The sequence below is a fragment of the Geotrypetes seraphini genome, chromosome 4, assembly GCF_902459505.1.
Source record: "Geotrypetes seraphini chromosome 4, aGeoSer1.1, whole genome shotgun sequence".
NCBI classification, from domain to species: domain Eukaryota; kingdom Metazoa; phylum Chordata; class Amphibia; order Gymnophiona; family Dermophiidae; genus Geotrypetes; species Geotrypetes seraphini.
In genome coordinates, this window is record NC_047087.1 from 122,928,173 (window position 1) to 122,955,678 (window position 27,506).

Genomic DNA, 27,506 nt, shown 5'->3' on the forward strand with positions numbered 1-27,506 from the left:
AAACAATTGATTTGAGACCAAATTGATTTCCAAAAAACCATGATACAGGGACAATAAAATAATAAATGTCCCTGCTTCTAGATTACAATGCCAGCATCTATTAGACCTAGAGCTATCTAATTTTTGTAATCTAACAGGGGTCCAAAAAGCTCTGTGTAACAAAAAAAAAAACAAGTTTATCTCATAGATGCAGACATTGTACATCTCATTCTCCAAGACCAAATACGTGGCCATTGAGACGCAGAAATTTGATGCTTAATCTCAATGCTCCAAATATCTCTAAGACCATTTTTAGGTTTTTTATTCATATAATCAGATATCAATTTATACCACTGTGCGGCTTGGTGCCCAAGAAATCCGCTTGAAAGCACAAAAATGCCAGACTATACTGATTATTAAGAATTTTCCATTCAGGGAACCCCTGCTTCAGTTGCAACCATTTAAAACTTTGTGATTTATTGAGACCAAATTTATGTTGCAACTGTGAAAACACAAGCAAGTTACCATTTGAAATAACATCATCTAAAGTCCGTATACCTGCAATAATCCAATGCTTCCAGACGATTTTAAATCCACCAATTTGAATCTTGGAGTTTTGTAGATTTTGTAGATTTATGTAATGGATTAGGTATTAAGTTATTGACATAACGCAATATTTTCCAAGTATCCATCAAAATTCTATTTTCTTTATATTTCCTAGGCATCTTGATACTAAGAACATGTGATAAATGTAGAGGAAACAAGAGCCGCCATTCCAAATACAACCAATCCGGGACATTTTCCATGAGCTCTGGGAGGACCCAAAAAAAAACCCTGGCTTAAAATATAAGCTTGATGATACCTATAAAAGTTAGGAAAATTTACCCCACCCTCCGCAATTGGCCTTTGTAAAGATACTAAGGCAATTCTAGGCATTTTACCCTGCCAAACAAATTTAGTGAGGATACCATTTAACTTTTTGTAAAAGGACCCTTGAAAAAAAATTGGTATCATACTCATTTGATAACAAACTACAGGTAAAACCATAATTTTAATAATTTGAATTCTCCCCCACCAAGAAAGATGTAAAGGATTCCATTGCTCACACATTTGTTACTTTCTTTAATAAAAGTTTTTCATTCTCTTTTATTGTATCTTCCAGTGTATTTTTAATCATAATACCTAAATACTTTAACCCGTCATCTTTCCAAATAAAAGAAAATGTATTAAATAGACCTTTAGTACAATATACATTTAACGGAATAATTTCTGACTTATTCCAATTTATCTTATATCCTGAAAATTTTCCAAATTTCTCAATCAATTCAAGCAAACATGGAATGGAAGTCTCTGGATTTCTCAAATAAAGCAGAATATTATCTGCATATGCAGAGACTTTATATTCCCGATCTATATGAGGAATACCCTGTATCCCTTTTGCCTGTTGAATAGCTAATAACAAGGGTTCTAAAACAATATCAAAAAGCAAAGGAGATAATGGACAGCTTTGTCTAACCCCCCTCTACAAATTAAATTTCTCTGACAAATTATTATTGATATACAATCTTGCAGCAGGGGAGAGCTATACAACATCTGAATCATTTGTATAAATCCAGAACCTATACCAAACCAATCTAATGCTTGATACATAAAAGTCCACTCAACCCGATCAAAGGCTTTCTCTGCATCTAGAGAAACAGAGAAAGCTGGGTCTTTCAAGGCTTTTGTTAAATTTAACATATGAAAAACCAATCTGGTATTATTGGAGGAGTGTTTCTTAGCAACAAATCCTGTTTGGTGCATATCAATAATAAAAGGGAGAGCTTTAGCTAAGTGTAAAGCCAATGTCTTAGCCAAAAGTTTTCCATCCACATTGATTAACGAAATAGGCCTGTAGTTTGAAAACAAAGTAGGATCTATGTTTGACTTTGGCAAAACAATTGTTAATGATTCTGCCATAGTACCTGTAATGCAACCATTATTTAGTTGATATTGATATAATTTTAATAAATGAGATAATAGGGTAATTTGAAATGATTTATAAAATTCTACAGTAAAACCATCACCACCTGGAGCGGATCCAACTCTTTAAGAGATTTCAACGCTGATACTAATTCTTTTAGTGATATAGGCTCATCCAAACTTCTTTTTATATGATCAGGAACCTTCGGCCCAATAACTAGATTCAAAAATTCTAAACCATCTTTTTCCCTATCTTCATAAGGCACAGAAGAATATAGGTCTTTATAGAAATTTTGAAATTGACTTAAAATATTTTCCATTTTAGTATGTGTTTCTCCTTTTTTGTCCTTAATTCCACCACCCCACTTTACTTAGCACTGTTGGTGCTCCTATAGGGAGGGAACCCCCGTTATAAACAGCCTTTTTCACTCTTTTTTAGGGAAAAATTAGTTTCCTATGTAATGGTGGGGGGTTCCCCCCACCTACCTCCAACGGGAGCACCAACAGTTCTAAGTAAAGTGGGGGGAGTTCCCCCCCCACACACACCCTTGGAGCACTTTAAAACAGTCTTTCAATCCTGCACACGATTGTCTACCTGGCATTGTCTGCGTGCGATTCTCGCGCGTTTTTTACTCGTCACCCCCTGCAGGAGTATTATCAGGTGGCTCAGCTTCGGGCAGTGTTAGAATGACAAACTCAGGAATGTAAATTGTGAGTTCTTATAGAGCAATCTGTAGTGCGTGAGCTCCCGATAATGCATGCTCCTTGGCTCCCGGGGTGGGGCAAAATCTTGGACGGATTGGGAGATTTTAACACTACCTCTCGTTTGAGGCATGCTGTTTATGGCCTTCTATAGGGTGGTCATAAGTATTCTTGGTTTACACCCATTCAGTTTAATGAGGATTTTGCTCCGGGTTTAGAAATGGGTGTTTTTTCTCAGTGGTTTGTGTAGGTCAATTGGTGGATGTTGCTGACCGGAGGATCCAGACCTATGGGGAGTTGAAAACTAGATATGGGCTGGAATCTGCAGATCTGTTTTCCTGTCTGCAGGTGAAACATTATATTTTGTGCTCGGGTATTTTGCAGGAGTTGCTGCAGGGACAGACGAGTTTTGAAAAGCTGCTTTGCCCGATTCTGCAGAGGGGTGCGATCTCCCAAATTTATCAGTGCTTGAATGCTAAAGAACCGGTCAAATTAAAATATAAGTCGGCTTGGGAGTCGGACCTGGGCCATCCCATCTCCTTGTTAGAATGGAAGACTGCAAGGCGTCATGCTGCCTCTATGGGTATAGCCACTCCTTTGGTGGAAAATGATTATAAAATCCTTTTTTGTTGGTACCTTACACTATAGCTTTTGGCAAAAATGTTACGGAGAGCCCCGATAGTTTGTTGATTGTGGGGAGGTTGAGTCCTATTTGCATAAGGGGTGGGGGTGTATTGTCCCCTATTGGGAATCCAGTGGGGGTGTATTGTCCCCTATTGGGAATTCAGTTTTTGTCTGAAATTTTGCGGGTGGCCATCTCTTCCTCCTGTGGCAATGACTTTCCAGTATGACACAAATTGGCAAGAAGGAATGGTGTCCTTTGTTAAATTGGCCCTGACAGCTGCTAGGTTGGTGGTGGCCCTGCTTTGGAACTCACAGGCCCTACAGGGTAGAGATTTGTGCTTTCCAAATTGCAAAAATGGTATACTCTTTATAAACTTACTGCATTGTGGTCTCACAAATGGGGTTGCTTTAATAGAATCTGGTGAGTGAAGGTTGGAATGCTTCCCATAGCTGATGTTTTGTCTATTTACTTTTGTTTTATCCCAGGACAAGCAGGCAGCATATTCTCACTCGTGCCTTCTCTCACCGTGGCTCATGTATTTTCTATTATAGGGTCGCTGTGTTTAATTGCGAGTTTCTTTTTTTTAAAAAAAAAATTTGTTTAGTTTCTTTCTTATTTTCTTCATGTCACGGCGGGGCTTTTGCCTGCGGGGCTCGATTTTGCTGTACCTGTCTTTCATTCCATTCCTGCCAATCACAGGGTTATGAAGTGTAGCCTGACCACATTTCGGGACGAGCGTTCACTGTGCTACACTTACCAGAAATGGATCGGTCTTTGCCTAAAGCCTTGAATCCTGTTCCTGCCTCGACCTCGAAGCCAGTTCACTTTTCTCTGAGGTCAAAATCTTCAACCTCGACGTCAATTAAATCTTCCTTGATGGGGAAGCCGTTCTTTTCAGGGAGCTCAGCTGACTCTTCCCCTGGGGCGCCGTTATCTTTGGTGTCTCCATCTGGTACGATTTCTGAGCCAACCCTTACGGACATGCCACCTCTAGAACTGGTGGGTCTGAGGATCTCCAGGACATGTGTCTCGAAATTGAGGCAACACACTTCCTCGAGGTCATCTTCCTCGGAGTCTATAGCCACACCAATTGTAGCAGCTTCAGTGGTCTCGGTGCCGGCTTTGCAGAGTATGTTGGGAATTATTCTGCATCAGGAGTTTTGGTAACATGCTTGCCAAATTAACTCCTCTCTCAACCCTGCTTCCTGCAGGCCAGCCTGAGCACTCAGCAGTAATACAAGGAGTCGAGTCCTTGAGAGTGTCTCGAGAAAACCAACACACTCTATACAAGGAGTCGAGTCCTTCAGAGTGCTACGAGATCAATCTACACACTCTATGCAAGGAGTTGAGTCTTTATGAGTGCCTCGAGATACATCTGCAGAAGGAGCTGAGTCCTTGTTAGTGGCTCAACTTTGATCTCCAACTTCCAGCCCTACCTCTAAGCATAAGGCATTGCCTTCTTCGAGGCACAGGGTGACGACTCCTCGACATTCCTCATTGAGACTGCATTCGCGATCACTACCTCGTTCTTCAAGGCACAGTTCATCTCCACACCATGTCGAGGTATTCATCAAGACCCAGGTCCTTTTCTCAAAATAGACCTTGTTTCTTGAGGCATAGACAATCCTTGAGACAGTCACCCTCCTTCTCGAGGAAATCTAAGGCAGAACCACTTTCGTCAGTTGAGTCCTTCTCATGTGTATTTTCATCACCAGCTGGTTCTTTTTTGCCTATGGATTCAGATCTCAGGTGTCAATATTCCACTGCGGCTTCACCCTCTGTCTCTGCCGTGAGACATACTTCGAGGGGTTTCCGATTGTCTTTGACTCAACGGAATCTCTCTTTTTCTGCTTTGATGTCCTTTACTCAATTTTTATGCCAAATGAGTAAAGATCTTAACATCACTTTGCAGTCTGATTCAACATACTCTAAGGCACAGGTGTCAAAGTCGGTCCTCGAGGGCCGGAATCCAGTCGGGTTTTCAGGATTTCCCCAATGAATATGCATGAGATCTATGTGCATGCACTGCTTTCAATGCATATTCATTGGGGAAATCCTGAAAACCCGACTGGATTACGGCCCTCGAGGAGGGACTTTGACACCCCTGCTCTAAGGAGTATTTGGAAGAACTGGGTATACCTCATCCTCATGCAGATTCATTAAAATTACCCATGAATAGCATTCTCACTCAAACTTTCAAAAGAAATCTTGCTACACATTATTCCGTTCCTGCTGTGCCAGTGAAAATGGAATCTCGATATCAAATGGTTCACTGGATGGGATTTGAAAAATCTCAACTATCCCATCAATCTTTTCTTGTCGAGTCTTCCTGGAAAACAACCAATCCGGCCAGGGTCAATGCCACAGTCCCACCTGGCCGAGAGAGAAGGGCCATGGATAAATTTGGCCGACGCCTGTATCAAAATTCTATGATGACAAATAGAATTTTAAACTACAACTTTGTCTTTACATCATATCTCAAATACTGGGTCAATGCTATGCCCACTTTATTCAAGTACCTTCCAGAGCAGGGGTGCCCACACTTTTTGGGCTTGCGAGCTACTTTTAAAATGATCAAGTCAAAATGATCTACCAACAATAAAATTTTAAAAAAACACAACGCACACTGTATGCATAGAATTGTTAATTATCATTCCTATTCCGGGGTTTTTTCAAAGAGGTCAAAGCAGATGACTCTATGCACTGTCACCTCAGTAACAACCATACAAAAATAGACAAATACCCACCCCCTCCCTTTTTACTAAACCACGATAGCAGTTTTTAGCGCAGGGAGCTGCGCTGAATGCCCAGCGCTGCTCTCGACGCTCATAGGCTCCCTGCGCTAAAAACCTCTATTGCGGTTTAGTGAAAGGGGACCATAGTGTAAAATATAGACAGCAGATATAAATTCAGATACATTTTGATCACTAAATTTAAAATTAAATCATTGTTCCTACCTTGTCTGGTGATTTCATGAGTCTCTGGTTGCACTTTCTTCTTCTGACTGTGCATCCAATCTTTCCCTTCTTTTAGCCTGTATGCTTCCTCTCCTCCTGACCTCATTCCCCCCCCAACCTCTTCATGCCCCCTTTCTTTTTTTCTGTTTCTCTTCTTTTCTTCTGTCTCCCTGCCTGCCCTCTTTCTCCCTCCCTGCCCTCCCCCAAGCCACTGCCACTGCCATCGGATAACAGGCCCCCAAAGCCGCCCGCCGCCGGCCAAGCTCTCCCTGCTTCGGGCCCACCAGCATTCCTCTCACCGACATCAATTCTGCCGTCGGAGAGGAAGTTCCGCTGCCCAGAACTTCCTCTGCGACGGCAGAATTGACGTCGGGGAGAGGAAGGCTGATCGGCCCAAGATCTACATATTGGGAGAAATGCTGCCGGGTCCTGCCTTTGAGGAAACAGAAAGTAGGCAGGACCTGGCAGCAAGAAGAGCAAATCGCAAGCTTCACTGACCTGTCTCCCGCTTTAGCCCATGAATGGGGCTCTAACATGTGCGTGCCGGCTTCCCTCCTCCCCCCCAGACATAACTTCCGGTTTCAGAGGGAAGAGAAGGGAAGCCGGTACAAGTACACGTTAGCCCCCGGAGCATAAGTTCTCCAAGCCGGTTTTTTTTTTTAATGTTGAGCAGCGGAGGCAGCAGCAGAATTCAGGAGCAGGCCAGTCAGGAGGGGAAAAAAGAGAAAGGAAGAAGGGAACACGCTCTGCGATCGACTGGGGTCACCTGAGCGAGCGACCTGTCGATCGCGATTGACGTATTGGGCACCCCTGTTCCAGAGCATCCCCTGACAGAGTTCCAGCATATGCATTCCACTCTAGGACAACTTTGCATACATATGGTCCAGGCTTCATATGATGCTTTTGAGATGTCCTCCAGGGCCACTGCTTTCTCGGTGGCGATGCGCCGTCTCGCCTGGCTCCACACCATAGATATGGACCCAAATCTACAGGATCAACTAGCCAACATACCTTGCCAAGGCAATGAGTTGTTTGATGACTCTTTTGAGGCAATTACAAAGCGCTTGTCTGAGCATGAGAAATCATGTGCCTCCATCATCAGATCAAATCCGTTTCCCTCAGAAGGCAGCATATAATTCAAGGCCACCTCTTAAGAAACAGCAGCAATGCCAGCAACATGAACCTCAGAGTCCTGCAGCACCTAAACTTTCTCATTCTTTTCAACCAACTCACAGAGCATAACCTGTCTCGTTTTACCTCTCTCATCTCTTTTTTCCACAGGGTGCTGTTTCCATCATTTCTATCAACGATGAGACCTCAATCTCATCTGGGAAGGCCTCTCTCTACACTTTCTTCCAATTACAAAAGAGTATCCCTTTCATCTTTCTGGACCACCCTTCTTCATGCAGCTTAAGCTCCGCTTTGTCTCCATGTCATCGAGGAGGCTTTTCTGTAACAGCAGACCAAGGGTTTTTTACTCCCGTTGCTTCCTTGTCATGAAGAAGACGGGGTATCTGCGACCTATCCTGAACAAATTCCTTGTCAGAGATTAATTTTGAATGCTGCCTATAGCATCATTGTATCCTCTTCTGGATTAAACCGATTGGTTATGCTCCCTGGATCTCAGAGGCTTACACGTTTTTTATTCGTCCAGCCTCTTACAAGCTCCTCAGATTTTGGGTGGGAAATCATCATTTTCAGTACAGAGTGCTGTTTTTTGACCTGGATCATCTTCCAAAGTTTTTCACCAAGTGCCTGATAGTGGTGGCAGCAGCTCTGCGCAGCCATGATATCCAGGTATTCCCATACTTGGACGACTGGCTCATCAACAGTTCAACATCTCAGGAGGTTCTTGTAGCGACCCAATGGATTATTTGGTTCTTTCAACACTTGGGATACAAAATCAACTTCTCAGAATCCCAGCTCCAACCCTGTCAAAATCTTACAGTTCATCGGAGCTGTACTGGATACTGTGTTTCTCAGAACATTTCTTCCTCAGCAGCGTCAGGATGCTCTCATTCAACTTTGTCACCAAGTGTTATCCCTCACTTTACTTTCAGTGAGCACATGATGGTTATCCTAGGTCACATGGCTGTCAGTTTCATTATTGGCCCCTCCAATATTAGGTGGTAGTACTTCTTTGGAGGTTTTCTTGAGTTGTTCAATGTAGGCATGGAGTTCAGTAAAGTTCAGCAGCTTGTGGAATGTCTCATTCCCCATACCAAGAGGTAGTGGATGCACAGCATATGAAATAAAGTCTGGAATGTCCATAGAATAGGTTAAATAGGTGGAATTGTACAGCAAAGCGTTCTTAGGAAGGTGGCTATATCTGATGAACAGGAAACATTGTGAAAAGAATAGGTGAAAACAAAAATGTCCAGCTCCAAGGTAGTACAACGTGTGTGAAGAAGTAGAGGAGTAGGCGATCTTTGCGGACAGGGAGCAGGAAGCTGAATTAGTCCAGCAGGAACCGGCAGTCTCTTTAAACTGGTGAGATGCACACTTGGAATGAAATGATGTTTGCACAGGATCTGTCAGTTACTGGAAACTAGTGGTGTTCGCCCTTGAGATGAAATGATGTCTGTGCATACAGGGAGGGATTTGAAAAGAGTCCCGATATCATTCAGCAGCTGTACTCCAGTGTGATCCAAATAAGAGATAGAAAATGGAAGAGAAACCATGTTGCCTGTACTGAATGTGGAGAGAGAGAGAGAGAGACCAGGTTGCCTGTACTGAATGTGTAGAGAGAGAGAGAGAGAGAGCCAAGACCCCTCTCCTCCAGAGATAGAAAGATAGATTGATAGATAGATGTGTTTTGCAGAGAGCAGGCTTTTATAGCTTGGCTGAATATAGAAACTATTGTATGTCCCAGTATCTTTCTGTTTAGAATTTGTAAACTGTTTGAAACAATGGTTAGTTTAATTGCTAAGGAGGGTGTGATACTTGCAAGAATGGAAGATGGGATTAGTCTCTGGCTTCTTTGTTCTTGATCTGTGCACCTGAACCCATTGTCCTAAGCACCCTCTTAATCAGACATTAACACCTTTTAGCTAGTCATGATTCAATCAGGGATACTTGAAACATATCAGGGATACTTAAGACATATCAATCAGGGCTACTTAAAACCGTCTTCCTGCCCTCAGGGTCTAGCTGCATTCCCATGCCAGAGTCAGAGTGATATAATTTCCCATAGGCCTCGCTGACATAAGTAATGCCAACTAAGAATGCTGAATGGTAGCGATAGCTAGGCTGACAATGGCCTCTACAGTTCACGTGACTCCTATTGCCAGATTTCACCTGAGAATTCCTCAGTGGACCCTGGCATCTCAGTGGGCACAGGCTTTACACCCACTCTTTCAGCACATTATAGTGACTCCTTCGTTGAGACAGTCTCTCCACTGGTGGATGCTCTCTTCCATTCTCTCCAGAGATTCACTGTTTCAAACGCCCCCTCATCAGAAGGTCCTCATGACAGATTCCATGACCTATGCTTGGGGGGCTCATCTCTGTGGTTTCCGTACTACAAATCATCAGTGTCACATAAATCGGTTGGCACTCAGAGCAATTTTCAATGCTCTCAAAGCTTTTCAGCATCTTCTCCACGATCAAGTAGTCCTCATTTGGACAAACATCAATTTGCCATGTACTACATCAACAAGCAGAGAGAAACAGGATCTCTGCCAGAAAGCTCAAAAGGTGTGGAATCGGGCAATCTTTCACAACACCTTTCTAAAAGCAGTCTATAGTCAAGGAGAAAAAAAACTGTCTGGCGGACAACTTGTCGTTTTCTGCAACCTCACGAATGGACACTCAATTCCTCGCCTCTCCGTCACATTTTTTCTCAGTGGGCCAATCCTCAGATAGATCTATTTACATCTCCCCACAACAACAAACTGCCTCAATTCTGCTCCAGGATATACTCTCCTCATCGCCTCAAGGCAGTTGCTTTTCTTCTAGAATGGACGAATCAGTTTCTATATTAATTTCCTCCATTTTCTCTCATTCTCAAGACGAACATGCCACCATGACTCTCGCAGCTCCTCGGTGGCCCAGACAACCCTGGTTCTCCCTTCTGCTTTGACTCGGCAGTACGAAGCCACTACTTCTACCAGTATTTCCCTCTCTGCTTACTCAGAGTCAGGGGTTTCTACTTCATCCCACCCCTGCAGTCTCTACACCTGACAGCTTGGTACCTCTCAACCTAACTGCCACTCTACAGTTTTCTCAATCTGTCAAGGACATTATAGAGGCTTCCAGGAAGCCTACCACTAGACAATGTTACAACCAGAAACAGACTAGATTTTCTGCTTGGTGCACCATTCATCACAAGGAGCCTCAATCTACTTTCCTGTCTTCACTATTGGATTACCTGTTGCATTTATCTCAATCAGGCTTCAAATCCACATCTATTTGAGTTCATCTCAGTGCAACTGTTGCTTTCTATTAGCCTATAGAAGGGAAACCCCTTTCAGCTCATCCTGTGGTTTCCAGATTTATGAAAGGACTTTTCAGTGTCAACCAAACCGCCTCCAGTGGTTTGGGATCTCAATGTTCTTGCTCAATTGATGAAGCCTCCCTTTGAACCAATGGCTTCAGCTCATCTCAGATATTTCACTTGGAAAGTGATTTTTCTCATTGCTTTCACGCCTGCTCGCAGAGTCAATGAGCTACAAGCTGTAGTAGTGGACCCACCTTTCACAGTATTTCACCATGATAAGGTGGTCCTCCATACTCATAACATAACATTGTGCTTATTGACCGCGTAATCAGAAGTTTAACGCAGTTTACAAAAAGTTATAAAAGTAAACATGTTACATGAAATAAGATGATTCATTAAACAGTCAAATATTTAGAAAAAAGATAGGTCTTCAATTGTTTTCTAAAATGGCCATTGGAATGGGTAGTAAGCAACAATATTCGGAATTCGTTGTCATGAAGAGCTGCCTTAGATGCCAAAGTATGATTTAGAAATTTCTTACTCCTGCATCCCTGGACAGATGGAAAATTAAACAAAGGATGAGTTCTTCTACTAAGTCTGTATGATGCTAAAGAAAATCTATTGACTAAGTAAGAAGAAGCTGTACCATAAACAGCCTTGTAACAGAAACAGCCTAGTTTAAACAATACCCGGGCCTTCATTGGCAGCTAGTGCAATTTGCAATAAAAGGGTGTGACATGATCAAATTTCTTCAGGCCATAAATCATTCTGACCGCTGTATTCTATATTATTGTAAGTCTTGCTAATTCTTTCTTGGTGACTGTCAGATAAATAATATTACCATAATCGAGAAGACTCAGTAGTAACAATTGAACCAGTAATCTAAAAGCAGTAAATTCAAAATAAGATCTAATTATTCGTAATTTCCATAACGTGAAGTGGCATTTACGTACTACAGCATCTATCTGAGCATGCATTGTAAGATGCTGGTCCAAAATAACTCCCAAAATTTTAATCATTGGATGAATTATATACTGAGTTGAATTTATACTAATAGAAGGTTTAGAAGAAATATTACTAGCGGTTGCCATGAAAAACTTTGAGTTTAAATTTTTGCATCCAGGAATCAATCTGTTTCATTACAATTTCAACTTTAGTGGTAATCTGGGATAGGGCTGAAGTAAAAGGTATGACAATAGTAATGTCGTCAGTGTAACTAAACAGTTCTACATCCAGGTTGCTCAAACATGAGCCCAATGATGAAAGATAAACATTGAATAGTAAAGCAAAAAAATTTGACCATGTCACACCTTTACTCAAGGAGTCACATTGGCTCCCCGTTGCACACCGCATTTTATTTAAAATATGTTTGCTCACTTTTAAATCATTAATATTTCCAGCCCCCGCTTTTATTTTTAGAGTTTTAATTCCTTACACTACTTCCAGAACACTGAGATCTCAGGATCAACATTTGTTGGCCATTCCCTCATTGAGAGTTATTAATACAAGACGTCTTACTATTTTTTCAGTTACTGCCCCCCAGTCTTGGAATGATCTCCCACTTTATATAAGAGAAGAAAAGAACTTAGATAAATTCAAGACTAAGCTTAAAAGTTTCCTTTTTAATGATGCTTTTAGTGATTAAATGATTCTTCAATCCCTCTTTATCTTTTATTTCCTTCTTTTTTTTTTTTCTTTTATGTTGGTCTTCCCTCCTAATGTTTTTACCTTAATATTTTGAATTTGATACAGATTGTAACCTTTAAAGAATTTTCCTATTGTTTCTATATTGTACTTAAGATTTTTTATTTTTTTATTTTTTTGTTGTCGGTTGTTGTTTGTTTTTAAATCATTGTTTGTCTATGTAATAATTTACCTATGTTTTTAAATACTTTTACTATTTTGTATATCGCCTATAACAAAACTTGAAAACTTGGACAACCCTGAGGAACACCACATGGGTTATTCCAGCTTGAAGAGAGGTGGGTCCTAAACCTAACTTGGTACAATCTGGACTCCAGAAAATCTTTGAACTAGGAGTAAACATTTCCTTGAAGGCTCAGAGTATCCAAACAAATTAATAAAGTAGGATGATCTACTAAATCAAAGGCGCTACTAAGATTGAATTGAAGCACTAGTGCGCTTTTGCCTTTACTTAGAAGGCTTATTAAATAGTCCAATAATGCAGCTATCACTGTTTCGGTGCTAAAGTAGGATCTAAATCCTGATTGTGAATCATGGAGAAGAGAGTGTTGCTCAAGATGTTTAGTCAATTGGATATGAACCAGACTTTTCATGATTTTAACAAAAAAGGGAATACATGCAGAGAAATAGATTCCTTAATATTTTTAATTATCAGGGTAATTGTTATATTACCAGCATCTGAAGGAAATTTTCCTATATCCAGGGAGTTGGTAATCCATTCAAATAACTTCAATTTAAAATTTGAGGGAGCAACAAATCTGGAGGGCATGAATCAAGCCAGCAGTATGATTGAGCATATTTATGGAATAATTTGGAAAAATCGTGCCATTCTGATTTATCAAAAGTAGACCAACACAGGTCAGCATTAACCTCTTCTTCATAATTAAGATTAGGGTTTAAGTCCACATACAAGTGGCTAGATGAAAATGAAGATCTCAAAGATAATAACTTGGAACTAAAAAAATTGGCTAAATCATCTGCGGATGAGAGACGTGACCAAGAAGATTGTTTCTTTTGTGTTACATTGAATGTATTATTGACTAATTGAAATAGTTTTTTAACATTACAAGTAATAGCACCAACTTTAGCTAAATAATAAGTTTTTCATTTGTCTCTTAACATAAGTTTATAATTTTTAACTTCTAGTCTGAATTTTACTTTATCCTCGGCTAGTTTAGATTGTATCCATTTTTTCTCAAGGCGTCTTACGGAACGCTTCATTTCCAATAGTTCAATATCATCCTAAATTCTTACCTAAAGTGATTTCAGAATTTCATCTCAATCAATCCATTGTACTTCCAGTGTTTTTTTCCCCAAAGCCTGTTAATCATCCAGGAGAAAAAGCTCTTCATACTCTGGACTGTAAGCATGCTTTGGCTTTCTACTTACAATGTACTAAGCCACACAGATCTGCTCCTCAACTTTTTGTCCCCTTCAGTCCAAACAAGTTGGGACATCCAGTTTCCAAGCGCACCATCTCCAACTGGATGGCTGCTTGCATCTCTTTCTATTATGCTCAGGCTGGACTGCATCTATAGGGTCGAGTCACAGCCCATAAAGTCAGAGCAATGGCGGCATCAGTAACAAAAGGGCAGCAGCAGAGAGATCACACACACAAGCATAAAGTAATAGAAGAGGGTTAAGGAAAGGTAAACTCAAGAGAAAAAAAAAAAGCAGACACATACACAAGCAAAGGTACTGGCAGGCGCAGAGGGCTAGGAAGAGAAGGTCAATGCGACGCACAAGCGGAAGGAAGCAGAAGACGAAGAAGATTAGGAAGAGCCAGGAACAGGAGTGAACGTACAAGCAAAGAGTACAGGAATTTCTAGAAGGCAGACAAGAATGGAAGCTGCAGGAGCCCAGAGGTTGAGCTTCCCAGTGTACTGCATGGACTGCCACATGTACGACTACCTCCCCTCGGGGAAACAGTCGTATGTGTGCGGACGATGTCAGGAACTGAAGAGCTTGAAAAGTGAAGTCAGTCATCTGAGACACAGGATCCGGGAACTGGAGGGACCCTACATATCAGAAGACCCCTTCCAGAAGCAATACCCTATGAGAAAGAGGCACATTGAGGAACAAGTCAGGAACTTGAGAAGTTCTTTGAGGAAACCTACAGGAGAGTGGAAGAACAAGATCATGAGTAGCACAGGATTGAGGAGGATGCACTAAACAGAGGACAAGAACCACTTGACACCAAGGCAGAAGGATCCCATGGAGGAAACTCGCTGGAAGAAGAGGCAAGATCCCACCAGCGCCTTGGGGGAGAAGAAACGAAAAGCACTGAGGACACTGATCTGCGACCACAGAGGAGGCTGAAAAAAGGGAAATCTGCAATCCTGGTGGGAGACTCGATCCTAAGACAGGTGGACAGTCACATAGCAGAAGGGAGAGAGGATAGGCTGGTGACCTGTCTCCCAGGAGCAAGAACTAAGGACATCGCCGACAGAATCGATAGGATCCTGGAAGGAGCAGAGACGGAAGAGACAGCAGTGATAGTCCACATCGGGACAAATGATGTCACCAGGAGAGACTACAACAGGAATGCTCTCACCAAACAGTTCAAGATCTTGGAAAGGAAGCTGAAGATGAGGAATCAGAGGATAGCGTTCTCGGAGATCCTACCAGTACCGAGGGCTGATGTGAAGAGGCAGACGGAACTACAATCAATAAATGTGTGGATGAGGAGATAGTGTGAAGAGGAGGGATTTCACTTCGTGAGGAACTGGACAACATTTTGGGGCAAGAACAAGCTCTTCAAGAGAGATGGACTACACCTAAGCACAGCGGGAACTAGACTACTAGCAAACAACGTCAGGAGAGGAATAGAGCAAGCTTTAAACTAAGAATAAGGGGAAACCGACAGTCGACCAGGTGTCAATGATTCGGAAGACAGTATCCCGAAAGGATACTAAGTGGGGAAAGTGCTGGGAAGACATCAAAGACACAAAACAGGTGATGAAATACCAACAGAGCCAGATGAATCAAGAGGAGGTTAGGAGGAGCCTACTACAAGGGGAGGACGAAATGGAACAAGAGAATGGAAAGGAACGAAAGAAGGAAAATAAGAATGTACCACAAGGGGATGACAAGAGAGACAATAAACAGAAGTCTGCAAGACAGGAAGGGGACGGAAAGAACAATAAATCGCAAGGGAAAGTAACAAAAAAACAAATATATCAAGACTTAAATTGTACGTACACTAACGCAAGAAGCCTGAGGAACAAAATGGGCGAACTAGAAATCATGGCCAAAGATGAGAACCTAGACATCATAGCGATCACAGAAACATGGTGGAACGAAGAAAACAAATGGGACATAGTACTGCCAGGGTACAAGCTCTACCGAAGAGACAGGACACATCAGAAAGGAGGAGGAGTAACACTTTACATAAAGGATACCATTCACTTGACTAGAGTGAACGCAGTAGCGACAAATGACCAACTGGAATCGAAATGGGTTAAAATACCAGGAAGAAAGGGAACCGAGATAAAGATGGGACTGTACTACCGCCCACCTGGACAAACAGAAGCAAAGGATGAAGAACTGAGAGCCGAATTGAGGCGAGAATGTAAAAACGCAAACACCATAGTTAGGGGAGATTTCAGTTACCCCGGGATAGGCTGGAGCCATGGAGCTTCAAAGTGTTCAAAGGAAACGGAGTTCCTGGAGGCTGTACGGGACTGCTTCTTGGAACAGCTTGTCAAGGAACCAACAAGAGGGACAGCTATACTGGATTTAATCCTCAGCGGTCTGAAAGGACCTGCCCAAGAGGTGGAAGGACCATGAGGAAACAGTGATCACAACATGATCCAATTCAAAATGGAAATAGGAATGCCAAAGGGAAGAGAACCATTGCAACAACGTTTAACTTCAAGAAAGGGAACTATGACGCCATGAGACTAATGGTAAAGAGAAAACTCAGGAATAGCTCCAGGGAAACACAGACAGTGGAGCAAGCCTGGACCTTATTCAAGGACACTGTAAACGAGGTGCAAAACCCAGATTTAGAAAAGGGTGCAAAAAGAATCAAGCAAAAGACCCGGCATGGATAACCAATAAAGTTAAGAAGGTGATAGGAGACAAGAAAAAACCATTCAGGAAGTGGAAAAAGGATAAAACTGAGGAAAATTAGAAAGAGCACAGGAAACATCAAAAAGAATGTCACCGTGTGGTCAGAACAGCGAGAAAAGAGTATGAAGAGAGACTTGCCAAGGAGGCACGGAATTTTAAACCATTCTTTCGATATGTAAAAGGAAAACAACCGGCGAGGGAGGAGGTGGGACCCCTGGATGAGGGAGACAAGAAAGGAGTGATAAAGGAGGAATAGGAGGTGACAGACAGATTAAACACGTTCTTCTCGTTGGTCTTTACAAAAGAGGACACATCCAACGTGCCGAAACCGGAAAAAATCTTGAAGGAGGATCAAGAGGAAAAATTATTGTCAATGGAGATGGATAGATTAAAAACTGACAAATCTCCAGGACCAGACGGAATTCACCCAAGAATACTGAAAGAGCTCAGAGACGAAATAGCGGAATTAATACAGCAGATTTGCAACCTATCCTTGAAAACAGGGGTAATCCCGGAAGACTGGAGGATAGCAAATGTTACACCTATCTTCAAAAAGGGATCCAGAGGCGACCAGGGGAACTACAGACCGGTGAGCTTAACCTCAATTCCGGGGAAGATGGTTGAATCATTAATCAAAGACAGCATCAATGAGCATATAGAAAGAAATAGTCTGTTGAGAACCAGCCAGCACGGTTTCTGTAAAGGAAGATCTTGCCAAACGAACCTACTGCACTTCTTTGAGGGGATAAACAAACAATTGGACAAGGGTGACCCCATAGACGACATATATCTGGACTTCCAAAAAGCCTTCGACAAGGTACCCCACGAGCGTCTACTAAGGAAATTGTGGAACTACGGGGTGAAAGGGGACATGTACAGATGGATCAGAAATTGGTTGACAAACAGGAAACAGAGGGTAGGAGTAAAGGGACACTACTCTGACTGGAAAGGAGTCATGAGTGGTGTCCCGCAGGGGTCAGTGCTGGGACCACTGCTGTTCAATATATTCATAAATGACCTGAAAGTAGGGACGAAGTGCGAAGTTATAAAATTCGCGGACAACACAAAACTCTCCAGTAGGGTTAGAACTATTGAGGAATATAAAGAACTACAAAGGGACCTGAACAAACTGAGTAAATGAGCAAATAAATGGCAAATGAGCTTCAATGTAGAGAAATGCAAAGTCTTGTGCATAGGGAAAGGAAACCCGATGTACAACTACACAATGGGAGGGATGGTATTTGGGGTAAGCAACCTAGAAAAGGATTGGGGGTTTTGGTGGACAAAACAATGAAGCCAGAGGCACAATGCACAGCGGCCTCAAAGAAGGCGAACAGAATGTTGGGCATTATCAAAAAGGGAATCACTACCAGAACCAAAGAGGTTATCCTGCCGCCATATTTGGCGATGGTGCGCCCGCATCTGGAATACTGCGTTCAGTACTGGTTGCCGTACCTTAAGAATGATATGGCGATACTCGAGAGGGTCCAGAGAAGAGCAACAAGAATGATAAAGGGCATAGAAAACCTTTCATATGCTGAAAGGCTGGAGAAGCTGGGGCTCTTTTCTCTGGAAAAGCGGAGACTTAGAGGGGACATGATAGAAACTTACAAGAATATGAAGGGTATAGAGAAGGTAGAGAGGGACAGATTCTTCAGACTGGTGGGGATAACAAGAACAAGAAGGTACTCAAACATTGAAGGGAGACAGATTCAGAACAAATGCTAGGAAGTTCTTCTTCACTCAGAGGGTGGTGGATACCTGGAATGCGCTTCCAGAGGAGGTGGTAGAGCAGAGTACTATTTTGGGTTTCAAAAAGGGATTGGACGAGTTCCTGAAGGAAAAGGGTATAATTAGAGGGGTACTATACAGGATAAAATGTCTTAATAAAGGATTACTTACAGGTCATTGACCTGGGGGGCCGCCGCGGGAGCAGACTGCTGGGCACGATGGACCTATGGTCTGACTCGGCAGAGGCAATGCTTATATTCTTATGCTCTCACTGTTGTGTATTGTTGTGTTTGATTTCAATAAAGGCATTATTGATTTTAAAAAAGGGGGGAGTTTTACTAATAGGTGATTTTAACATGATGGATGTTGATTGGGTTATCCCTATTGCAGAGTCTTCTAGAAGTAGGGAGATCTTGGATTCTCTACAAGGAGAACTGTTCCAGCAATTGGTAATGGAACCCATGCGGGATGGGGTCATACTGGACTTAGTGCTTACAAACGGGAAAAGTGTTTCTGATGTTACAGTGGGTGATCATCTGGCATCCAGTGATCACTGTATGGTACGGTTTAATATTAAGATGGGTATAGGGGGTTCATTCAAAAATAAAGGTTCTAGACTTTTAGAAAAACTTTGTTCGGATGGGAACATCTGGAAGGAGTGGAATTGCCGTGGGCAAAACTGAAAGGAGTAATTGTAAGAGTGACAAACCTTTTTGTAAGGCAAGTAAGTAAAAGAAAGAGGAAAAGAAGGCCACTTTGATTCTCAAAAATAGTAGCTGAGAAGGTAAGGAATAAGAGGCTAGCTTAAACTACATAAGATCACAGAAAGAGGAAGATGGGCAAAAATATCTGGAAAAGTTAAGAGAGGCTGGTCATGTAGTGAGAAAAGCAAATATGCAAATGGAAGAAAAAATAACTGACACAGTAAAACCGGGAGACATTACATTTTTTTAGATATATCAGTGATAGGAAGAAGTGCAAAAGTGGCATTCTAAGGCCTCAAAGGTAAAGGGGAGAAATAGTAGAAGCTGGTAAAGAAAAGGCTGAATTGCTTAACAAATATTTCTGTTCTGTGTTCATGGCTGAAGCGCCAGGAGTGGGACTGCAGAAGACAAACGTGAATAGGGACAGACCCTGATTGATTTTCAGCGGGTTGTGTTTGTGAGGAGCTAGCTAAAATAAAGGTAGACAAAGCGATGGGGGCTGAATGGTGTACATCCAAGGGTGCTGAAGGAAGTTTTGGTGGCTTCACTGACTGACCTTTTCAATGAGTCTCTAGAGTTGGGAGTGGTATCAGAGTACTAGAGAGGGACGGATGCAATCCCTCTACACAAAAGTGGAAGTAAGGAAGAAGTAGGGAATTACAGGCTGGTAAGTCTGACTTTTGTGGAAACACTTTTAAAACTGAGAATGATGAAGTTTCTGAAATCCTGTGGATTACAGGACCAGAGGCAACATAGATTCACTAGAGGTAGGTCTTGTCAGGCAAATCTGATCAATTTCTTTGACTGGGTGACCAGAGAATTGGGTAGAAGGAGGGTGCTAGATATGATATATTTAGATTTATGCAAAGCCTTTGACAGTGTTCCACACAGATGTCTAATAAATAAACTTGAGTGCCCTCGGGATGGGTCCCAAAGTGACGGGCTGGATCAAGAACTCTTTGAGTGGAAGGCGACAGAGGGTAGTTATCAATGGTGGTATTGATGCCCCTGTATAAGACTTTGGTGAGACCTCATTTAGAATATTGTGTACAATTCTAGAGGCCGCACCTTCAAAAAGATATAAAAAGGATGGAATCGGTCCAGAGGAAGGCTACTAAAATGGCGTGTGGTCTTCATCATAAGATGTTTGGGGACAGACTTAAAGATCTCAATATGTATACTTTAGAGGAAAGGTGGGAGAGGGGAAATATAACAGAGATGACTTGGATGTCTGAAGCTGTTAGAATCCCTGAAGAAACCAATATTAAGTTGGTGAAACGAGTGCTTGTTGAAGCCTTTTAGCTCTGTCGTGGAGTTTCTGAACTTCGTGAGGCCGTGGACTACTGCTGTTGAAAAAAGAAATGGATTGAAGACCGGCAGCTGCCTCTTAACATAGTTCTCTGGCGCCACAGCTAAGTAGTTTTTGCTTCTGCATTTTTCAGCTTGTTATATTTTGAAGCTTTTAAGCTTATAATTCTTTGTAAACTATTTGTAAAAATTATAAAATTATTAAAAAGTATCAAAATGTTTTGAAATTTTTAAAATTTTTGATTATTGTGCACAGTAGTGGTTTATTCCCTCTTTAGATCTTTAAACATTGTTGTATGGGTGTGAGTTGTTTGCCGATGACAATAAGAACACCAGCTGAAAATCATCAAAGATTGCTGTGTGATAAGTTTTTGAGGCTTTTTCTCTACCTGTTTTGTATCTTAATGTTAGATCTTATTGTGGTAACCCACTGCTGGTGAGTAACATTTTTTGAAATTTTTGATGTATTGTCACTACATTAGTGTTTTTGAGAGATGTTTAAATACCTACTCAATGTTCCCTTTAAGGATTGATGAGATGTGTGCAAAAAAAAATATGCATGAGCAACAAGTTACATACTCCACAAATTTATGAGCAGACGCGGAGGACGAGTGCCCGTGAGATTGTGGGAGGGTTAAATACTCAAAACTTGGAAGACTAACAATTTACTTAAAGTTTTTGCTTCGCCAGCTTTCTGGTCTCCTAAAGCAGCAGCAGCAGCGGTGGTGCTCTGAATGGGCTGTTTCGCGGCCTGCTCCACCTGGGCCTTCCCTCTGCCATATCACTGATGAAGACATCAGTGATGCAGCAGAGGGAAGCTCTAGTGGGGTAGGTTGCGAAGCAGCCCATTCAGAGCACCACCGCTGCTGCTGCTGCTTTAGGAGACTTTGGAGGTATGTCGGGTTTTAAGATGGGAGGGTCGATGGGGTGCTGCTGCACAGGGAGAAGGGAGAGAGGGATGGAAAGCTTCTCAGGGAGAAGGGAGGGAAGGAAAGAAGCTGCATATGTGGGGGAGAAAGGTGAGAGGAAGAATTATTGGGGTGGTGAGAGGAGGAATTGTTGGGGTGGAGGAGAGGTAGAGAGAGATGAAACAAAGAGGTAGAAAAAGGTTTGAGGGAGAAATCCTTTATATGGTGGCAGGGGGAGTGACATACATCAAGTTTCAAGTTTATTTCATATTTGATAAAATCGCTTTTTTCAAAGATTTCAAAGCGATGAACAATAAACAAAATATCTGGTAAAAAAGGGAGACATACAATATAGGGCTAAGAGAGCAGGAAGGCACATAGGGTGGAGAGCAGGGATAGATGGCGCATGGGGGAAGAGAAAATATTCCCGATTGGGTGGGGAAAATCAAATTGATAAATTGATTCAGTAGACTGTATCGAATACAAAAATGTTTCCCTGAATCGGACAGCACTAGTAAGAACCTAATCTTCTCTTCCAGTGCAGGAGGGACAGGAGTCCTAATTGTTTTTCTTCTGCTGTCCTTGTGGAACCTACAGTGTAAAATCAAACAAAGAAAAGTCAGAATCCTGGTCAAACCCCTGCGGCGTACCACAAGGATCTCCACTATCCCCTACCCTCTTCAATCTCTACACTGCTTCTCTAGGAACGCATCTGGATAATCTAGGCATAACCTCCTATAGTTATGCGGATGACATCACCATCCTCGTTCCATACGATCATTCTAAACCTACCATGACAGACAAACTTCACCAAACACTTGAAGCAGTCACAACCTGGATGAAAAATCACAAACTTAAACTCAACCAAGATAAAACCAAATTCATCCTCCTAGAAAATGACAAGATCCAATCCACAACCAACCTAGACATAAACGCAACCAAATATCCCATCCAAAACACCATAAAACTACTAGGCATGACCATAGACAGATGCTGCACTATGCAACCGCAAATAAATAAAACAATTCAAAAATCATTCGCAATCATGAGAAACCTGAGACAAGTCCGAAAGTTCTTTGAAAGAACACAATTCCAACTTATAGTACAATCCCTAATACTAGGTATATTGGACTACTGTAACATACTCTTCCTTCCATGTCCTGCAACTACGATAAGACAACTCCAAACAATCCAAAATACAGCTTTGAGACTCATCTACTCATTGAAAAAACATGACCACATCACTGAAGCCTTCATCAACTCACACTGGCTCCCAATCCAAGAAAGAATCCAATTCAAATTCTACTGCATATTATTTAAAACCCTACACGGAGACAGCCCATCATACCTGAACAACCGCCTCATCCAAGCACCCAGTACCAAACACAGAAAAACGCACTCCCCATTCATACCCCCCCCAATCAAGGAAGTAAAAAGAACAAAACTACACGACGGCCTCCTAGCCACTCAAGCCGCAAGACTGGACAACCAGATCTCCAACCTTCTAATGACCACCCCAGACTATAGGACGTTCAGAAAAGAAATAAAAACCACACTTTTCAAGAAATTCCTGAAACAGCAATAACAACACGACCTCTAAATGCTCTTAAGATCTACAACTTACAGCTCTAGCTAATCATTGTAATTCTGTTTTCTTAAATTAACCTTTTGTAATTACCTCTCTAGCTAATCATTGTAATTCTGTTTTCTTTAAATTAACCTTTTGTAATCCGCCTTGAACCGCAAGGTAATGGCGGAATAAAAATCCCTAATGTAATGTAATGTAAGGGAAAAGAACCGAATTGTCAGGACTCCTGTTCCTCCTTACAGGAAAGAAGATTATCGAGTAAGAACCTAATCTTCTCTTATAAAATTAGGTCACACCTAAAAGTACACATGGTGCAAGCTAGTGTATACTTGTAAATTAGGCATGCTCAGGGCAGTTCTTGTGGAATGTAGGCAGTGATTAGATGTACGTGCATGTTTACATGTTAACATTTAGACCTGCTTCAAGTATGCATAAATATCAATGCCCCATAACCTAAGCATTTCTGTAAGTTTTTGCTAGTTTTGTATACAGATACACTTTATAAAATAAGCACTTTTCTGTGCTATTAATCTAAGCATCCACTTAGTGATGAAAGAGGGGAAGGGTTTAATGGGAGGGTTTATGATCTTATAATGAATAATGGGCTTAGAGGGAGGGTGGAGGGAGGGTTGCATTTATATTTATAAGATACAATGATAAGATGTTCAAGTGATCTAATTAATAGTGTTTATTATGATTTCTGTACACTTGATGAAAGTTTAAAAATGAATAAAGAATTAAAAAAAAAAATATATATATATATATATATAAGCATCCTGTACTCTCCCAAAACCCACCAAGCATTTTGAATGCAGAGTGCCATCAAAACAGATTGGTTGACAAATATTTATCAAGAATTCCTATTTTTGTTTATATATTTTCTTAATGTCCACTGAAGGGTATTATTCACCCCAAATCAGGACTCATATATTTCTGTTGAGTTGGGTTAATAAAACTAAGCACATACTATTATTTTTTATTTGTGTTGTTTAAACAAAGTAGCTTAGAATTGTGTTGTACAGGTTGTCCAAAGTGATCAGTCATATTCTCCTTAGCTATTCACTAGTGTAGGAGTATTGTTTGGAGTCCATGTTAGAATGGAGAAGTAGCCCAATGGTTAGAACAGTGGTCTCAAACTTGCGGCCCAGGGGGCCACATGTGGCCCACCAGGTACTATTTTGAGGCCCTCGGTATGTTTATCATAATCACAAAATTAAAATAAAACAGTTTCTTTATCATATGTCTCTTTAGCTATAAATGACAATATTATTATTAAGACTTAGCCAAAAGGAAAGATTTATAAACCATAAAGAGTTTTATCTTATGCAAAATTGTAATTTCTTTAATAAGACATTAACTATTTTTTCTGAGCCCTCCAAGTACCAACAAATCCAAAATGTGGCCCTGCAAAGGGTTTGAGTTTGAGACCACTGGGTTAGAACATCAGGCTGTGAACCAGGGAAGCCAGAGTTTAAATTTCATCACAGCTCCTTGTAATTCTGAGCAACAGGTATAGCCTCAGGTACAGATTTGGATTGTTAACCCTCAGAGGGACGGGAAAATGCCTACTGCACCTGAATGTAATTTTCATTGAGCTAAAACAGAAAGGTGTGAGCTAAATCCAATTCATTTTCCTTTCCTGCCCATATTTCTCTTTTTTTGCAGAAAAACGTGCAGTGGTCTTTACCATTCATCGTATATGGTGTTGCTGGAGTATCCTCAGGTCTCATGAGCCTTTTCTTGCCAGAAACCCTAAACAAACCCTTATGTGATACTATTGGGGACCTGCAGGTGTACTCCTACCGAAGACTGGGGAATGAGGTTTTGTCCTTGCAAGCAGTGACTGGCAGAGTGGTATGTCCTATTGTCACATTATGGACTAATCTTTTTACTGCATTGTTTTTATTAATTTCTTTATAATTCTAATTTTCAATATTTATAAAGGAAGGATACAGTTAGAAACATAGAAATAGACGGCAGATAAGGGCCACGACCCATCTAGTCTGCCCACTCCAATGACCCTCCCCTACCTATCTCTGTGAATAAATCCCACATGTCTATCCCATTTGGCCTTAAAATCAGGCATGCTGCTGGCCTCAATGACCTGAAGTGGAAGACTATTCCAGCGATCAACCACCCTTTCAGTGAAAAAGAATTTCCTTTGGTCACCGTGCAGTTTCCTGCCCCTGATTTTCCACGGATTCCCCTTTGTTGCCGTGGGACCCTTGAAAAAGAAGATATCCTCTTCCACCTCGATGCGGCCTTTAGATACTTGAATGTCTCGATCATGTCTCCCCTTTCTCTGCATTCCTCGAGTGAGTAGAGCTGCAACTTCTCCAGCCGCTCCTCGTACGGGAGATCCTTGAGTCCCGAGACCATCCTGGTGGCCATTCTCTGGACCGACTCTAGTCTCAGCACATCCTTACAGTAATGCGGCCTCCAGAATTGCGGCCTTACAGTAATGCGGCCTCCAGTAATGCGGCCTCCAGGTGTGGTCTCACCATAGATCTATACAATGGCATAATGACTTCAGGTTTACGGCTGATGAAACTCCTGCGTATGCAACCTATGATCTGCCTTGCTTTGGAGGAAGCTTGCTCCACTTGATTAGCAGTCTTCATGTCCTCACTGACGATCACCCACAAGTCTCGTTCTGCTTCAGTTTAGTGATGCGGTTACTTTAAAATATTATTTTACCACTAATTCATGCAATTTTACCACAGGTCCTAGTTTATGCAGTGAGATCTAGTTACTCATAACTGGGGTTAACAATAAAATAATGCATCTTAGTTGTAGCTCATGTTAGTAACTGCACCCCTTAGTGCCTTTATTGAGCAGTGCTTCTCAATTTTTTTATCCAGTATGATCCCATTTTAGCACTCAAAACATTCTCATGACCCAGGTGGTGGTGATGGAGGGAGGGGGGGAGTAAACTGAGGTCTGCTATTTTGTTTTCACATATTTCTTGCTTTGAATAATTGGAGAGGGAAGGAAGGTAGCAGTAAACACAGGCCCTGTATATGAGTATATGATTTGACTCCAGTACCAGTCTTAAAGTAAGCAATTCTTCATTATTGGGTGTAGATCATAGTGAAGATCTAAAGCAGGGGTGCCCAAAAGGTCACTCACGATTGACCAGTAGATCGTGAAGGCAACACGAGTCGATCGCGGAGCCCATCCCGGACTCCATGATAGACTTGTGTTGCCTTCCGTTCTACCTGCTTCCCGACCCTGTAAAGAGGACGCAGAAGTGCTGGGCCAACCAACCTACCCCACCCGACTTCAATTCTGATGTTGGTGAGTAAGATCCGGGGCCAGCCAATCACTGCCTGGCTGGCTCGGAACTTCCTCTCCGATGTTAGAATTGACGTCGGGTGGGGAAGGTTGGTTGGCCCGGCGCTTCTGCGTCCTCTTTACTGCGGCGGCCTGTTTCCCGATTGCAGCGGTGGTAGCTTGGAGGAGGGCAGGGAGAAAGAAAGAAGGGAAACAGAAAGAAAGGAGGAATGGAGAGGGAAAGACAGCATCTGCGCATGCTCAAGGCCTGCGAGTTCACTCTCCGAGAATCTTCCCTTCAGCGCAAGCAGTTTTATATCATTTTCATTCATAGAAATTAAAGTCTAAATAATGCCACTCACATAACAAAACATGATTTTACAAAAATAATTCCCTGCACAGTCAAGCCTGCAAGGATTACTAGATGTCTTTCAGCAGCTCCCCCCCCCCCCCCCCCCCCCCCCCCCCCCCCGCTCACTCCCTCCCCCTTACCTTCATGGCCAAGTCAAAATGATCTACCAACAATAAAATTAAAAGAAAACACAAAGCACACTGTATGCAGAGAAAATGTTAGTTATCATTTATATTCTGCGGGTTTTCAAAGAGGTCAGAGCAGATGACTTTATGCAATGTCACTTCAGTAACAACTATACAAAATTAGACAAATATACCCCCTCCCTTTTTACTAAACCATGATAACGGTTTTTAGCGCAGGGAGTTGTGCTGAATGCCCTGCATTGCTCTTGATGCTCATAGGCTCCCTGCGCTAAAAAACGCTATTAAAGTTTAGTAAAAGGAGGCCATGGTGCAAATATAGACAGATATAAATTCTCAAAAAGGGAACATTTTGATCACTAAATTGAAAATAAAATCATTTTTCCTACCTTTGTTTGGTAATTTAATGAGTCTGGTTGCACTTTCTTCTTCTGACTGTGCATCCAATATTTCTTCCCTTCTTTCAGCCTCCTGTATGCTTCCTCTCCAGACCTCATTCCCTCCCCAAACTTTTTCTTTCTTTGACCCTGCCCCCTTCTTTCTTTCTCTCTCCATGCCCCCTTTCTTTCTGAACATAAGAAACGCCTTCACCGGATCAGACCTAGGTCCATCTAGTCCGGCGATCCGCACACGCGGAGGCCCATATTAGGTACTCCTTTTTGGAGACCCGGATTTCCCGTATCCCTCAATATGATTTGCAAGAAGGTGTGCCATCCAACTTGCGCTTGAAACCCAGAAAAGTAGTCTCCGCCACAACCTCCTCCGGGAGAGCATTCCAAGCGCCCACCACTCGCTGTGTGAAACAGAACTTCCTGACATTTGTCCTGAACCTGCTGCCACTCAATTTCAGGCTATGACCTCTTGTCTGTGTCACATCTGAAAATGTTAGTAATGCTGGTTCCTGGTCTATTTTATCAAATCCTTTTAATATTTTAAAAGTCTCTATCAAATCTCCTCGCAGTCTTCTCTTTTCGAGTGTGAACAGTCCCAGTTTTCTGAGTCGTTCTTTGTAGCTCAAATTCTCCATGCCTTTGACTAATTTCGTGGCTCACCTCTGC

General features: G+C 41.9%; 1 protein-coding gene across 2 annotated transcripts in view; it reads left to right on the top strand.

Moving 5' to 3' along the window:
• SLC22A15 (solute carrier family 22 member 15) overlaps positions 1-27,506 on the top strand; it is a 177,642-nt gene that overhangs the window by 145,721 nt on the left and 4,415 nt on the right. For both annotated transcript variants that reach the window (XM_033943273.1, XM_033943274.1), the window contains one exon: positions 24,346-24,534. In XM_033943273.1, the coding sequence (XP_033799164.1) occupies positions 24,346-24,534 (189 nt within the window). The remainder of the gene's footprint in view (positions 1-24,345; positions 24,535-27,506) is intronic.